Source organism: Primulina tabacum, chromosome 18, assembly GCF_025594145.1.
Source record: "Primulina tabacum isolate GXHZ01 chromosome 18, ASM2559414v2, whole genome shotgun sequence".
Classification (NCBI taxonomy): Eukaryota; Viridiplantae; Streptophyta; class Magnoliopsida; order Lamiales; family Gesneriaceae; genus Primulina; species Primulina tabacum.
This window is the reverse complement of record NC_134567.1, coordinates 3,339,357-3,357,298: the sequence shown is the minus strand read 5'-3', so window position 1 is coordinate 3,357,298 and position 17,942 is coordinate 3,339,357. Positions and strand designations below refer to the sequence as shown.

Genomic DNA, 17,942 nt, shown 5'->3' with positions numbered 1-17,942 from the left:
ATATATTAAACATTCATGATAGAACAGAATATTTTTTGGAATTTTTTCAATATACAGTAAATATCGTCAAATGTTTTGGAAATAGACTATTTTTAAAACAAGGTTTACAAATAAGTTAGACTAATAAATTTCCACTATACAATTTATTCATTCAATCTTCCAACACCAATTTCTTTTTTAATTTGTTAGTTTGAAGATTAATTTGAACAATATTGCAGGAATTAATTTAAGTGAAAACAATGTCATTACTAACATACAACAATATCCGCTTCCACGTCGATTTCGAAACCTAGCAAGAAATTTTGGTGAAAGTGGGATAAATTATCGGTGGCAATTGTCTGACCCAAGAATTTGTATGCATTGCCAAGCTCTATTGTTTCATGGTGAAACATCACAATTATGCTGTAGAAATGAAAGTACAAATTTGAATCATATCCCTTCTCCTATTGAATTGCAAGAGTTGTACGCTGCGGATAATGAGGAAGGCAGGAATTTTCGGTAGTTCATAAGAGCATACAATCATGTTTTCTCTTTTACATCGATGAGAGTCAATCTAGATGAGTCCTTAACAACCGGTACGCATGGAATTTACACATTTCGTGCCCATGGATCAATATATCACTCGATTGGAAGTCTTCTACCAAATGAGAATTGTAGGCCAAGGTACATGCAGATGTGGATTGTAGACACAGATCATGATATAGACAATAGACTTCATGAAAATCCAGAACTAAGGCGAGAATTGCTGCTTAAGATACAAAACATTCTTGATCAACACAACCCATTTGTGCACGTGTTTCGACAAATTGGCAAATGTCAAGACATAACTAACTGTAGGCTCATCATTAGGCAACAAAAACCTAATGAACATCAATATAGTTTACCAACAACATCTCAAGTAGCAGCTGTAATTGTTGACAACGAATTTCAAGAAACTCTGAGCAGTCGAGATATTACTCTACAAGTTATCGGTGGAAATCTTATCAGCATTCAAGATGTAGTTGGCTATTATGATCCTATGCAATATCCACTCCTTCTGCCATATGGTACATATGGTTGGGAAATAAATAGCCGAAATATCAATGGTACCCGGTTAACATGCTTAAATTACTATGCGTATATGCTACAGGTTAGTGAAAAAACATTGTACTTTATGTATCATATTTTTAATTAAAAACAATTTAAAACTTACATATACACCTAAGCTCATATAATGTAAATTATCTTCTTATTCAGATACGAGAAAATTCGCCATCTTTGCTACTTAGAGGAGGTCGTATACTTCAACAATACGTAGTTGACAATTACGTAAAGATTAAAACACAAAGACTACGATGGATACGTTCAAATCAACGTGATATACGTTCTGAACTTTACCAAGGATTGCAAGATTGTTTACATGGAGGTGAAAATAATGCAGGTATGATAACTTAATTATTAGAATATTATTTTTCACAACATATATTACAACTCACAAATTATACATATCTACCAAATGCATTACAAGAAAAGTTGGTACCAGAATCGTTTTGCCATCATCTTTCGGTGGAAGCCCAAGTGATATGTACCAACAATATCAAGATGCCATGACTTTGGTACAAACATATGGAAAACCAGATATAATGCTTACAATGACATGCAATCCGAATCGGAATGAGATAAAATATCAACTAATTCTTGGGCAATCATCTCAAGACCGTCCAGATTTGATTACGAGGATATCTAAATCAAAATTTGAAGAGTTTTAGAAAGACATTGTGGATAGAGGGGTTTTGGGTAAGGTCCGCTCTTATTCGTACGTCATTGAGTATCAAAAAAGAGAGCTTCCTCATGTTCATATGTTGGTCATATTTGAAAATAATGACAAGTTGTGTACTACCGATCACTTTGACTCAATTGTGCGTGCTGAAATACCTTCACAAACAGAAGAACCCAATCTACACAAAGCAGTTGTCCACCATATGATACATGGGCCCTATGGATCAGTCAATCCAAATTGTCCATGCATGGTAAATGGTAAATGTAAGAAGAACTTTCCAAATCTATTTGTGGAATACACATCTCGAGGAAATGATTCATATCCTTTGTATCGAAGACGTGAAGGTGGATCAATTACCAACAATGACAATGTCTTCATTGATAATGGTTGGGTTGTCCCATACAATCCATGTCTTTTATTAAAATATGATTGTCATAGTAATGTTGAAGTATGTGGAGGAATTAAATGTGTCAAGTACATATACAAGTACATCTATAAAGGTGCTGATCGGGTCGCACTAGAGTTATGAAATGGGCAAAATTGTGATGAAATCCAACAGTACATGGATGGAAGGTGGATTTGTGCTTCTGAAGCATTGTAGCGAATTTTCTCATTTGATTTCAGTAGAATGTATCCTTTAGTTATTAGGTTACAACTACATACACCAAACTAACATTTGGTTTATTTTGACCCCCAACAACATGTAAGTGATCTACTAGCAGATGATGACAACTCAAAGACTATGTTTAAAAAATTTTCCAAAATAAATTGTGATCCTGACTTGACTGGAAAGTATTTATATCGAGAATTTCCACAATATTACACATGGATAAAATCTGGAAAAAAATGTATTCGTCGAAGAAGCAACAATAAAGTGGTTGGGAGAGTATATGTCGTGTCGCCATCTGAATGTGACAGGTTTTATATATGTATCCTTTTAAACCATGTTAGAGGCCTAACATCTTTTGAAGATCTGATGACTGTGAATGGGGTAACATATTCAACATATAAGAAGTCTGCTCAAATAAGAGGACTTCTTCAACAGAATGATTATGTACAACAATGTCTGGAAGAAGCACGTTCTGTTAACATGTCATCTTCATTTAGAAGGTTATTTGCATCCATACTGGTGTTTTGTCAACCAACAACAGTTTGAGAACTCTGGGATGAGTTCCATCCTTGCATGTGTGATGGTCGAGAAATTTCATCAAATAATTTAATCATCATAAGTTATTGCTTGAGATACGAAGGTTGTTGCATCAGTACAAAAAGAAACTTGATGATTTTGATTTGCCATCAATAAGTGCAGAGTTTTTAGAAGACACAACACTACCAAGAATAATTGAGTATGAGCTTTCTTATCAGATTTTTGATGATGATTTGAGATCTATTGAATGTTTGAATGCTAAGCAGAGGATTGCGTTTGACACCATCATAGAAAGTATTATGCATAACCAATCAAAACTTTTCTTCATTGATGGTCCAGGAGGTACTGGTAAGACTTTTTTATACCGCTCAATGTTGGCACATTTGAGAAAAATGGGTAAAATTATAATTGTGGTAGCAACATCTGGAATAAATGCAACATTGTTGCAAGGTGGAAGAACTGCACATTCACATTTTCTAATTCCACTTAGACCAACAGCATCAAAACTGTGCCAAATAAAAAAACAGACAGAACTTGCAGATGTAATAAGGCGTGCATCCGCTATAGTATGGGACGAGGCTCCAATGGCAAATCACTATGCTTTTGAATCCGTCAGTAAGAGTTTCCAAGATATTATGGAAAATCAAATAGCGTTTGGAGGGAAGACAATGGTTTTTGGTGGCGATTTTCGACAAGTGTTACCGTTGTTAAACGAGGGTCAAAGGTTGAACAAATTGCTGCAAGTATTTCAAGGTCAACATTCTGGCATTGTGTAAAGATAATACACCTTCAGCAAAATATGAGATCTGCTCAAGATTATACATGTCAAAACGGGCTGACGGGGCGGGCCAGCCCGCAACCGGCCGCAAGGCGGGGCGGGACGGGCCAGCCCGCCATTTTGGCGGGCCTCTAAATGGCCAACCCAGCCCAACCCACCTTGGGCCGCGGGTTATGCGGGCTAACCCGCTTATTATTTTTTTTAAAAAAAATATTAAACAATATTAAAATAAACATAGAAGAAAAATATATTTCAATCAAATAATTTCATAAAAAACTTAAAAACATTGAAATAAGACATTGAAAGCATACAACAATCAACATAATCCATAAAAAAATAAAGTGCTTATTCTAATTCACACAGGATTTCAGCGTACACATGTACTAAAAATTAACTCATGTAATATCACCAACCGTAAATACAATGAAATCTTTAAATGTGAATTCCAAATCTTTTTTAGTATACACTTTCTCAAGTTTCTTAAGGATTTGTCATCACAAAAAAAAAAAAATTAACGATCTTAAGGGTTTGTGTAGAACCCGTAAGTCAGTAGACGTAGAAGCCGTGCATAATTCTAGATTTTTAAATTTAATTGACTTCATTGCATGATTATTTTAAATGCATTTATTTGAAGTTAATTATTTTATTATTTCAGTTCAGTAGTTTGATTTTTAGCATTTCAGTTATTTCAGTGAGGCCGGACCGGAGTTGGAGTTTTGAGATAGAATTTAAGATTCGAGAAATATTTCCAGAAGTTAATTTAGCTAGCAACCAAGTTCATTTAAGTTAGAAAGGGAGGTTTGAGGATTTAATTTAATTATTTGAGGTGATTAAGAAATGAACTCATTTAAGTTATTAAATTAAGGGGTTAGCTCACTAAAATTATTTAAAGGATTAGTAAGTCTTTCAAGGATTATTAGTTGACTAGATAACCAACATTTCCCCTTTATTTTATTATGCATTTTTCGGCCACCCTTAGTTGCTAGAAGATTCATTTTCCAACTCATCAACTTTGACCAATTCTTTGCATGTAATTAGTAGGATAATTCTAGGATTTTTGGGAGCACAATTTAATTAAATAAATGGACATATCCTAGACTAGAAAATAAGCAAAAATCGGCCACTACCTCCTAGAAGCATCCACCAACTCATTTGATATCAAACCATAATTCAAAATTCAAAAATGAGAAGACTTGGTCTTGATTCTTTCCTTATATCTTGCACCCACTTCCCTCACCCTCCTAACCATTTTTACCCCATCTCCTTTTCGAAAATTCAGAGTGAAATCAGACCCCTTTTCAGTAGAAAAAACGTGAATAATAGCTAGGGAGAAAGGGAGAAAAATCGAGAGCAAGAAAGGTAGACAAGAAGCGCTCCATCTCCTCCGTGCCGCGTCGTCGTCGTTTCGTTCGTTTTCTTTCGAAACGAAACCAGGCATGTCTAGATCTCTTTCAAACCTAAATCAAGTCATATTATTAATTATTTTTCAGTACATGATCAGATTTTATCATTTCAAAAACCGAAATTTTCAGCAAAACAAGAAAGAAAATTCTGCACAGATTTTTATCGACTTCCATGCTTCACGATTGGTATGTTTTGTTTCGATTTCAGGGATGGATCGTTCCAGGGGCTCGAGGCTTCATATAGACATGTACTAGGACATGTTAGGGCCATGATAGATCGTGAGTTTCAGTTCCATACATGCTGGAACGAGCACATGACAGCAACCTCCCCATTAGTGCAGAATGTTGTTCGAAAAATTCAGTTTCTTGTCATGGAGGAAGGATCTGATCTTGGCTGCCCCAAGGGCCTATAGCCATGGTTGGATCACTTCCCTAGCATGTCTAAGACGTGACTAAGTTGCCCTTTTGGTGGCTTGGTCCATGGTTCATTGGTTTTTAATAAAAACGTCAAAACAGCCCCTATACCCCTTCGGCTTCTTCATTTGTTCCGCTTTTGGTTCGTTCTTTTGTTGCTTGGTATGGATCTTGGTTGGCCTATGGCCCTTAGCCACGGTTCATATCATGCTCCTAGATGTCTAGATTGTGCCATGGTCAATCAAATGGCCACTGGAATGACGCAAGACATCGATCATAGCATAAACACTACACACGCATTCAAGATGCTCTCGGTTGGACCCTTCGGTTGATTTATGGTGTGATGCGGATTGTGGCTGGCCTAGGGCCCTTAGCCATGGTTCAAATCATTCCTTGGGATGTTGGTAAGAGTCTCTGGTCGGTTGTTCACTCCCCTAATGGCCGATAGTCTCGAAACCAACGCAAGTATTGTAGTTGCGCAGCTGCTGGAAATTATAGCAAGTTGCTGTGTCATTTAGAAGGCTCGTTTGAGTTCTTGGTTGGCTTTTAGCCCATGGCCTTGGACTGGACAGTGCCTCATTGAGTTAGGAAGGTCATGTTTTCGACCGTTTGTCATTCGGATCATTTTCGAGGTCGTACGAGAATTTACGGTGCAATGTGCCAAATTGACTCTCGAAAGAGCGTTTCGTGTTTTGGCCTCCATTCCACCTAGATTTCGACCCTATCATTTTAGGAACATTATTTTATGATTTTTCAGCGTATTTTAATCATGACTATACGTCGGTTCAGTGTCGGTTCAGGTTGGCTCGGAGTCATGATTAAATGCGAAGTCATTAGGCGTCATAGTCGCATCTTTTGAACTAAATTGCATAGTTGGTCAAGTTTAAGCTATTGCATATTTTCATGGCACAGTTAGGTTGCAGCGAGCCTGGGGACGATCCAATCCAATCCAGTTGGTAAAATTACGGGACATTTTCATTATGCCAGTTAATTATTTTACGTGCATTAAATAGAAAATGATTATTTTTGAGATTTATGCGATATGGCTTGTGGTTCACTTCACTATGTGGGAGTGTTATTTTATACGGTCGCCAGTGACCGATCAGTTCAGTATGGTACCACCCGGTCGCCAGTGACCGGCCAGCTCAGTTCAGTTTCAGCCTCCCCGGTAGCCAGTTACCGATCAGTTCAGCTTAGTGCAGTGGCCACAGGCGTAAAACATAATCTCAACAGAAAATTTTACCAGATATTTCAGTACAGGCTCCAAGGAGCAAATATTTTTACAGTGATTTCCAGTTCAATTATGCACGTATTATAATTGCTCAGTACAGATTATTTTCAGTATGCCTCAGGACAGGATATGTTAACTCATGCATATTTTTAATTCAGATTTTTACTCGTTACCTGTGATATATGCATGCTGAGTCTTTAGGCTCACTAGACTTGATTGTTGTAGGTACTGATGAGGCCAGGGCCGAGGGCGGGGACCAGTGAGCCAGCTTAGGTCGGCAGTAGTGGCACCCGAGGACCTCAGAGCAGCAGTTGTTATTTTTTTTCCGCAAACAATTTTATCAGTCGTTGGATATTTTTAAATCGTTGTTGTTGGCAAAACTTTAATTTTCTTCCGCTGCAATATTTTGAAATATTGAACTTGATTCACCAGTGATTTTATGAATGAGGCCATTTAAGTTCTTTTAAAAAAATTTTTTTTTAATTTTCCGCAAATTTTCAAGAAAGGAGTTTTAGGCCCTTCACAGTTGGTATCAGAGCGGTGGTTCTGTATAGGGTTTCACTACTACTGACCGCGAGAAGCTCACGAAGCCACGCCTTGGTCTGTAAGTTTTTCAGTTCAGCATTTTGTTCAGCATTTTAGTTAAAGCATGAATTAGTTTGTCAGCATGCTTCCAGATTTTCAGTATTTCAGAGTTCATTTAAAATAAATTATGGAATTATGCATGTTAGTTACGTATGGGTTATGTTGGAACAGTATGCCCCCTAGACGCATTTTAGAGCGCAACAGAGAGGAGGAGCCTCGCCGAGAAGACAGGGAGGAGCGTAGACCAGAGGGAGACCTACCACCTCCTCCACCGCCCCCACCGGACATGATTGCCCAGATGTTAGCTGGGATGGCACAGTTCTTCGCACAGTTTGCGGGGGGCAATGCCGCAGCCGTAGCCTACAGCCGCAGCCAGGCCGACAGGGCCCGAGGCTGTGTATGAGCGATTCATGAAGATGCGCCCGAAGGAATTCTCTGGGGCATCTGACCCCATGGTTGCCGAGGGATGGATCAAATCCCTCGAGGTTATCTTCGATTTTATGGAGCTGGGGGACGCAGACCGAGTCCGATGTGCCACCTACCTGTTCACTGGAGACGCCCGCTTATGGTGGGAAGGAGCTTCGGTAGCCCTGACCTTGGCTACACTTTCTTGGACCCGCTTTACGGAGGTTTTCTACTCCAAGTATTTTGCTGAGGAGGTTCGCACCAGGCTGACCACCGAGTTCATGAGCCTGAGACAGGGGGATATGACGGTTACGGAGTTCATCCGTAAGTTCGAGAGGGGCTGTCACTTTGTGCCCCTGATCGCGAATGATGCCAGAGCCAAGCTGATGCACTTCCTGGTGGGTTTACGACCAATCTTGCGCCGGGATGTTAGTGTATCTGACCCTGCTACTTATGAGGTTGCCGTCTCCAAGGCCTTAGCCGCAGAGCAGGATCTGCGGGATATCGAGAGGGATCGCCAGGGCAAGCGCCCAGTCCATGCACCGCACCGCCCTCCTCCTCATCAGCATCAGCAGCAGAATAAGAGGCCTTTTCATGGACCGCCCAGGAACCGAGGCCAGCAGCAGCAGCAGCGGGGACGCCCAGCCCCGAGGACTCAGGAGCACCCAGTCTGTCCCAGGTGCTCACGTCGCCATCCTGGAGCATGTATGGCTGGCTCAGGAAAGTGTTTTAAGTGTGGCAGTCCAGACCATATGTTGCTGCAGTGCCCTCAGAGGAATCTGCCTACCCAAGGCAGAGTTTTTGCTCTCCATGCCGCGGAAACCAACCCGGAGACTATGTTGTTGACAGGTACCTTTAAACTTTAAGTTATTATTTGAATTTCCGTGTTTTGGGAATCGGGATTTAGATTTTGAACTTAGAACTGTTATAGGATTGCATGCTCTACTCAGATTTATTTCAGAGGAATTAAGCTAGAGGAACCTTGACCTTTGCATGTCTATAAGTTTAGATCTTGTAGTGGGATTCAACTTAGAGCTCCGCTCTTTCAGGGAGAATTTTTATATCTGGTTCCGCTACCAAGGCCTTGATAGATTCAGGGGCCACTCACTCGTTTATTTCGGAGGTCTTTGCTAACTTCCTCAAGATCCAGACCATTGGGCTAGATACAGCCTTTTCAGTAGTGTTGCCGTCAGGCGAGGAGATGGCAGCCACCAATGTTATCCGAGATATAGACCTTGAGCTGCACGGTAATCTTGTTTATGCGGATCTGATTGTGCTACCGATGCCGGAATTTGACATCATCCTAGGGATGGACTGGCTATTGAGGAACAGAGTGTTGATAGACTTCCAGCGGAGATCCGTTCTTGTCCGACCGCCTGGAATGGAGCAGTTCGTATTTGAGCCGGACAGGTACTTTCCTTTACCGCGCATTATTCCTTATGTTCAGGCTAGGAAACTCATGCATAGAGGGTGTCGGGCATTTCTAGCGACCTTTTTATCTGTCCCCGAGGAACCCAGCCAGTCAGCCTCAGATGTTCCGATTGTCAGAGATTTCTTAGACGTTTTTCCCGAAGACGTCTCTGGTATGCCACCCGAGAGAGAGGTGGAGTTTTCCATTGAACTTATGCCAGGTACGGCTCCGATATCCAAAGCGCCAGTACCGACTAGCACCGACAGAGATGGCAGAGCTTAAGAAGCAGATCCAGGAACTTCTCGACAAGGAGTTCATTCGCCCGAGCTTTTCTCCATGGGGCGCGCCAGTCTTATTCGTGAAAAAGAAGGATGGCACGATGAGGCTTTGCATTGACTACCGGGAGTTGAACAGGGTTACAGTGAAGAATAAATACCCACTGCCGAGGATTGAGGATCTGTTTGACCAGTTGCAGGGAGCTTCGATTTTCTCCAAGATAGATCTGCGTTCTGGTTATCACCAGTTGAGGGTGAGAGATGCTGATGTCTCGAAGACAGCTTTCAGGACTCGTTATGGTCACTACGAGTTCCTTGTGATGCCGTTCGGTCTGACGAATGCGCCAGCGATATTCATGGATCTCATGAATCGCGTATTTCAGCCGTACCTCGACCAGTTTGTGATAGTGTTCATAGATGACATTCTCGTCTACTCCAAGAGTCGGGAGGAGCACAGCAAGCATCTGACCACAGTGTTGCAGACATTGCAGAAACATAAACTATTCGCAAAGTTCAGTAAGTGCGAATTCTGGTTAGAGAAGGTGGCGTTCTTGGGCCACATTGTTTCTAGCAGTGGCATTGAGGTAGACCCGGCGAAAGTTGCAGCAGTCAGAGATTGGGTTGTGCCTCAGAATGCATCAGAGATCCACAGTTTTCTTGGGCTAGCAGGATATTACAGAAAGTTCATTCAGGGATTCTCATCCATTGCCGTTCCACTCACAGCACTGACCAAGAAAAATGTAAAGTTTGTGTGGAGCGAGGAGTGTCAGAAGAGCTTCGATACTTTGAAGCAAGCTCTTATCTCAGAACCCGTTTTGGCTGTACCGTCAGGATTCGGCGAGTTTGTCCTTTATACCGATGCTTCGAAGCTTGGTTTAGGTGCAGTTTTGATGCAGCATGGGAGAGTGATAGCGTATGCTTCTCGACAGCTGAAAATCCACGAGAAGAATTACCCTACCCATGATCTGGAGTTAGCGGCCGTAGTTTTTGCTTTGAAGATTTGGAGGCACTATCTGTATGGAGAGAAATGCCAGATCTTTACCGACCATAAGAGCCTCAAGTATTTCTTTACGCAGAAGGAGCTGAACATGCGTCAGAGGCGTTGGTTGGAGCTTGTGAAAGACTACGATTGTGACATTAGCTACCACCCGGGTAAAGCTAATGTAGTTGCGGATGCTTTGAGCAGGAAAGTCGCAGTGATGGCTCATTTGATGATGCAGAAATCTCTTCAGATTGAGATGCAGAGGTTTGATCTTGAGACTTATCCTCGAGGTAGAGTTCCTCGTTTATCTACCTTGACTATCCAGTCCTCTCTTATTGACCGTATTCGCAGCGGTCAGGCAGTAGATGAGCAGTTGGCATAGTGGAAGAAGAGAGATGAAGCCAAGGGCAGTGTTTTGTATTCAGTCAGCGACGGTATTGTGAGACACCGAGATAGGATATGGGTTCCTAGCAGTGATTCTATCCGAGCAGACATCTTATCAGAGGCCCATACGTCCCCGTACTCCATTCACCCTGGGAGTACGAAGATGTACAAAGATCTGCAGCTATTGTATTGGTGGCCAGGAATGAAGAAGGACATCAGGCGTTTTGTATCCGAGTGCCTGACTTGCCAGTTAGTGAAGGCCGAGCATCAGAGACCAGCAGGTTTGCTCAAGCCTCTTCCTATTCCCGAGTGGAAGTGGGAGAACATTACCATGGACTTTGTGACCGGATTGCCGAGGTCAGCCAGAGGATCGAATGCTATCTGGGTGATTGTAGATCGTCTTACCAAATCAGCGCACTTCTTGCCTATTAAGACGACTTTCACCATGGTTCAGTATGCAGAGCTGTATATCCGAGAGATAGTCCGACTCCATGGTATTCCAGTTTCTATCGTATCCGACAGAGATCCCAGATTCACTTCCTCGTTTTGGAAGAGTTTGCATTCGACTATGGGTACGAAGTTGCTGTTTAGCACAGCTTTCCATCCGCAGACAGATGGACAGTCGGAGCGAGTTATTCAGATCTTAGAGGATCTTCTCCGTGCTTGCGTCATTGATTTCTCTGGGAGTTGGGAGTCGAACTTACCATTGGTAGAGTTCACCTATAACAACAGTTTCCAGTCGTCTATAGGTATGGCTCCGTATGAGGCGCTGTATGGCCGCAAGTGTAGATCTCCTGTTCATTGGGATGAAGTAGGAGAGAGAGCAGAGTTGGGTCCAGAGATTGTTCAGCAGGCAGCAGATGTAGTAGTCAAGATCCGTGATAGAATGAGGACTGCTCAGAGTCGACAGAAGAGTTATGCCGATCAGCGGAGGAGAGAGTTAGAGTTTGCAGTGGGCGATCATGTCTTCGTGAAAGTGGCACCTATGAAGGGTGTCATGAGATTTGGCAAGAAAGGGAAGCTCAGTCCGAGATTCATTGGACCGTTTGAGATCCTTGACAGAGTTGGGACGCTTGCTTATCGTGTGGCTCTTCCGCCAAATCTGGCCGGAGTACACAATGTCTTTCACGTCTCCATGCTGAGGAAGTATATGGCAAATCCTTCGCATGTGCTGAATTTCGAGCCGTTGCAGCTTACTCCGAACTTATCTTATGAGGAGAGACCCGTGCAGATCCTAGACAGACAGGAGAAGAAACTTCGGAACAAGTTTGTTAAGCGAGTCAAAGTCAAATGGCTCAACCATTCAGAGGAGGAAGCTACGTGGGAGTCTGAGCCGGAGATGAGAAGTCGATACCCTGAGTTATTCGGTGAGTTCAAATTTCGAGGACGAAATTTATTTAAGGGGGGAAGGATTGTAGAACCCGTAAGTCAGTAGACGTAGAAGCCGTGCATAATTCTAGATTTTTAAATTTAATTGACTTCATTGCATGATTATTTTAAATGCATTTATTTGAAGTTAATTATTTTATTATTTCAGTTCAGTAGTTTGATTTTTAGCATTTCAGTTATTTCAGTGAGGCCGGACCGGAGTTGGAGTTTTGAGATAGAATTTAAGATTCGACAAATATTTCCAGAAGTTAATTTAGCTAGCAACCAAGTTCATTTAAGTTAGAAAGGGAGGTTTGAGGATTTAATTTAATTATTTGAGGTGATTAAGAAATGAACTCATTTAAGTTATTAAATTAAAGGGTTAGCTCACTAAAATTATTTAAAGGATTAGTAAGGCTTTCAAGGATTATTAGTTGACTAGATAACCAACATTTCCCCTTTATTTTATTATGAATTTTTCGGCCACCCTTAGTTGCTAGAAGATTCATTTTCCAACTCATCAACTTTGACCAATTCTTTGCATGTAATTAGTAGGATAATTCTAGGATTTTGGGAGCACAATTTAATTAAATAAATAGACATATCCTAGACTAGAAAATAAGCAAAAATCGGCCACTACCTCCTAGAAGCATCCACCAACTCATTTGATATCAAACCATAATTCAAAATTCAAAAATGAGAAGACTTGGTCTTGATTCTTTCCTTATATCTTGCACCCACTTCCCTCACCCTCCTAACCATTTTTCCCCCATCTCCTTTTCGAAAATTCAGAGTGAAATCAGACCCATTTTCAGTAGAAAAAACTTGAATAATAGCTAGGGAGAAAGGGAGAAAAATCGAGAGCAAGAAAGGTAGACAAGAAGCGCTCCATCTCCTCCGTGCCGCGTCGTCGTCGTTTCGTTCGTTTTCTTTCGAAACGAAACCAGGCATGTCTAGATCTCTTTCAAACCTCAATCAAGTCATATTATTAATTATTTTTCAGTACATGATCAGATTTTATCATTTCAAAAACCGAAATTTTTAGCAAAACAAGAAAGAAAATTCTGCACAGATTTTTATCGACTTCCATGCTTCACGATTGGTATGTTTTGTTTCGATTTCAGGGATGGATCGTTCCAGGGGCTCGAGGCTTCATATAGAAATGTACTAGGACATGTTAGGGCCATGATAGATCGTGAGTTTCAGTTCCATACATGCTGGAACGAGCACATGACAGCAACCTCCCCATTAGTGCAGAATGTTGTTCGAAAAATTCAGTTTCTTGTCATGGAGGAAGGATCTGATCTTGGCTGCCCCAAGGGCCTATAGCCATGGTTGGATCACTTCCCTAGCATGTCTAAGACGTGACTAAGTTGCCCTTTTGGTGGCTTGGTCCATGGTTCATCGGTTTTTAATAAAAACGTCAAAACAGCCCCTATACCCCTTCGGCTTCTTCATTTGTTCCGCTTTTGGTTCGTTCTTTTGTTGCTTGGTATGGATCTTGGTTGGCCTATGGCCCTTAGCCACGGTTCATATCATGCTCCTAGATGTCTAGATCGTGCCATGGTCAATCAAATGGCCACTGGAATGACGCAAGACATCGATCATAGCATAAACACTACACACGCATTCAAGATGCTCTCGGTTGGACCCTTCGGTTGATTTATGGTGTGATGCGGATTGTGGCTGGCCTAGGGCCCTTAGCCATGGTTCAAATCATTCCTTGGGATGTTGGTAAGAGTCTCTGGTCGGTGGTTCACTCCCCTAATGGCCGATAGTCTCGAAACCAACGCAAGTCTTGTAGTTGCGCAGCTTCTGGAAATTACAGCAAGTTGCTGTGTCGTTTAGAAGGCTCGTTTGAGTTCTTGGTTGGCTTTTAGCCCATGGACTTGGACTGGACAGTGCCTCATTGAGTTAGGAAGGTCATGTTTTCGACCGTTCATCATTCGGATCATTTTCGAGGTCGTACGAGAATTTACGGTGCAATGTGCCAAATTGACTCTCGAAAGAGCGTTTCGTGTTTTGGCCTCCATTCCACCTAGATTTCGACCCTATCATTTTACGAACATTATTTTATGATTTTTCAGCGTATTTTAATCATGACTATACGTCGGTTCAGTGTCGGTTCAGGTTGGCTCGGAGTCATGATTAAATGCGAAGTCATTAGGCGTCATAGTCGCATCTTTTGAACTAAATTGCATAGTTGGTCAAGTTTAAGCTATTGCATATTTTCATGGCACAGTTAGGTTGCAGCGAGCCTGGGGACGATCCAATCCAATCCAGTTGGTAAAATTACGGGACATTTTCATTATGCCAGTTAATTATTTTACGTGCATTAAATAGAAAATGATTATTTTTGAGATTTATGCGATATGGCTTGTGGTTCATTCACTATGTGGGAGTGTTATTTTATACGGTCGCCAGTGACCGATCAGTTCAGTATGGTACCACCCGGTCGCCAGTGACCGGCCAGCTCAGTTCAGTTTCAGCCTCCCCGGTAGCCAGTTACCGATCAGTTCAGCTTAGTGCAGTGGCCACAGGCGTAAAACATAATCTCAACAGAAAATTTTACCAGATATTTCAGTACAGGCTCCAAGGAGCAAATATTTTTACAGTGATTTCCAGTTCAATTATGCACGTATTATAATTGCTCAGTACAGATTATTTTCAGTATGCCTCAGGACAGGATATGTTAACTCATGCATATTTTTAATTCAGATTTTTACTCGTTACCTGTGATATATGCATGCTGAGTCTTTAGGCTCACTAGACTTGATTGTTGTAGGTACTGATGAGGCCAGGGCCGAGGGCGGGGACCAGTGAGCCAGCTTAGGTCGGCAGTAGTGGCACCCGAGGACCTCAGAGCAGCAGTTGTTATTTTTTTTCCGCAAACAATTTTATCAGTCGTTGGATATTTTTAAATCGTTGTTGTTGGCAAAACTTTAATTTTCTTCCGCTGCAATATTTTGAAATATTGAACTTGATTCACCAGTGATTTTATGAATGAGGCCATTTAAGTTCTTTTAAAAAGAAAATTTTTAATTTTCCGCAAATTTTCAAGAAAGGAATTTTAGGCCCTTCACAGTTTGTCCGCACAAGGCACCTAGCTCTTACCATCCACATTTTCTTAAAAATTGAGAAACATTGGAAGATAACAGAAATTCGAGGAAACAGACGGTTGTAAATTTCAAAAAATATTATGTGTTCAACAATACACATAATTACTTTATTTACTATATTATTTCGATAATTCTGGATTAGTTCGAGGTAAACATTAAAAAAAAGGAGAAGACTGGAGAGTAGTAACATCTTCAAAAAAAATAGAAGCATAGAGATTTTACCAGAGTGATTGAAGTTAGGCACATGAGAAAAAATAAGGAAGAAATAGGAATTTTTATATAAAATTTAAAAATATAAAATTCTACCCTAATTTGACGGGCTTAGGCACATGAAAAATAAGGAAGAAATAGGAATTTTTATATAAAACTTAAAAATATAAAATTCTATCCTAATTTGGCGGGCCAGCCCGCAACCCAAACGGGCTCAACCCGTTTGGCCCGCAACCCAAACAGGCTCAATCCGTTTGGTCCGCCTCCAAACGAGCTGCTATTTTATCAACCCAACCCGCTCAATTTTTATGGCGGGGCAGGCCGACCCGACGGGCCTGACCCAATTTGACAAGCCTACTCAAGATATTGAGTTCTCGCAATTTCTCTTGCGTGTAGGTGATGGATTGCAACATACTGTGAATCGTGATTTCATAAATTACCAGATTCAATTATCATACTATGGGAAGGAGAACAATCAATTCAGATGTTGATTGATTCTGTTTTTCCTAATATGATAAATCATGTTAACGATGAAAAATATATGGTTGATAGAGCCATCATCACACCAAAAAATGTTGATGTCGACAATATTAATCAAATGCTCATTCTCAAGTTCCCTGGCAAGGAAAAAGAGTATACATATTGGGATAGTGTAGAAGACGACAATCACAACATTTTTCAAGAAGAATTTTTGAATTCCCTTGGTCCAAGTGGTTTGCCACCACATAAAATCATATTGAAATTAGGAAGTCCTATCATGCTTTTGAGAAATATTGCGCTCGCACTTGGTCTATGCAATGGAACAAGATTAATATGCCGCAGTCTTGGTAAAATTTTTATAGATGCTGAGATCATAACAGTTCCTCACAAGGGTACCATATTTTTTCTACATAGAACGCCCTTGAAAATTGAAGATAATTCTGGATTACCATTTGAGTTGACACGTCGACAGTTTCCCATAAGGCTTAGTTTTGCTCTGACAATAAACAAAGTACAAGGTCAAACAATCCCAAATATTGGCATATTTTTGCGTAACCATGTGTTCAGCCATGGTCAGCTATATGTGGCACTTTCAAGAGGAGTCTCACAAAATTCTACAATAGTTTTGGTAAAAGATGGGAATTTAGAGCGTCAATCTGGTGTATTCACAAGAAACGTGGTTTTCAAAGACGTATTACTACCTAATAGAGAATAATTAAGTGTTAGTAAGTCAACTCTCTTTATTTTAATTTTTTTAAAAAAACATTATGTAAAAATAGTTAAAATAATCATTAAATACATGCTACATGTTTCAACTATAGTATTTGGGGGATGCTAATAAATTCCATTATCTCTGTTCAACCACATTCATCTATATGTGGCACCATGTATTATGTACATGTTTTTATCTCTGCCCATGATTATCTATTTCTCATCATCTATCTTATCACGCCATTCAAATAACCAATTTTGGCATTGCTACTATACTTTCTATATTTATTGAATCAAATTTAAACAGTACTTGGGTAGTGCCTAATGGATAAAAATATTATTTATGATTTTTTGATTGTTGGCTTAAGTTGAATATTTTTGCTGATTATGAATTGCCTTTGTGTTTTTTTCTCAAAAGCTGAAGGATACTGGTTGCAAACAAAGTATTTGTATAAATGGCATACTTAATTCAGTGGATCAGATCTACTCGTCCCCATCTTCATCTGGTTTGTTTTTAACAGTGAATTATTTTGCTTTATATTAATGGTCATATCAAATTCGTCTGTTTGTTTTGATCTTGCAGGTGAAATAATATATTTATTACGAGCTTCAAGATCTTATGATCTAATCTCTCACATATTCTCAGCAGATTCAATAAATCATTATATTAGGGCTTCTTAGACATTGTTTTATTATAATCTTTACAAACAAATTTACATTTTGGTTGGTAGATTTTAAACTCAAATGTTTCAAGATCTAGCAGAGTTCTGATGTCAAAATCTGAACTTTTATATGCCAGATGAGCATCTTTACTTATCTGACATATTTGAATCTTTACTGCATATATATTTAAATATGAAGATTCATACATGAAGATTGCATATGATGGAGGCAGGAATCTGACAAATAATGTCCATCAATAGTCAAAGCCGCAGGTTTTTAAAATTCTTTGTATTACAGTAATAAACTCTACCTTAGCATGAATTTACAAATTTATTATTTCTATTATTCTATCTACTTAATCTGTTTATTTCTATTTCAACTTAAGAAAGACATATTATGTGTATTCCGACAATGATTTAATTGTAACCAAGTTAATTTTATAATTGTTTGTCTTAACTTTACATTCTGTCACTATTGCTTCATGACACATGCAACGCGTGTGCCTCGGTGAGTAAAATATATATATATATTACTATTTATTAAATCTAAGCATATTAGAGTAACTAACTGGTGTCTTGATCTGTTTTTTAAATTTCCTGAAATACCCTCACTCAACC

The 17,942-nt window shown here is 40.1% G+C and overlaps 1 protein-coding gene across 10 annotated transcripts in view; it reads left to right on the top strand.

Annotated features, from left to right (window-relative positions):
• The window catches only part of LOC142532808 (uncharacterized), a 37,167-nt gene that overhangs the window by 3,294 nt on the left and 15,931 nt on the right, over nt 1-17,942 (top strand). For 3 of the 10 annotated variants that reach the window (XM_075639294.1, XM_075639293.1, XM_075639295.1), the window contains exons 3-5: nt 219-1,129; nt 1,237-1,420; nt 1,508-2,101. In XM_075639294.1, the coding sequence (XP_075495409.1) occupies nt 542-1,129; nt 1,237-1,420; nt 1,508-1,590 (855 nt within the window). In that variant the 5' untranslated portion in view covers nt 219-541 and the 3' untranslated portion in view covers nt 1,591-2,101. Of the gene's footprint in view, nt 1-218; nt 1,130-1,236; nt 1,421-1,507; nt 2,102-17,080; nt 17,169-17,245; nt 17,747-17,942 lie in introns of those variants that run through there. The other 7 variants (XR_012816619.1, XM_075639296.1, XR_012816620.1 and 4 more) reach the window with 5 other exon arrangements.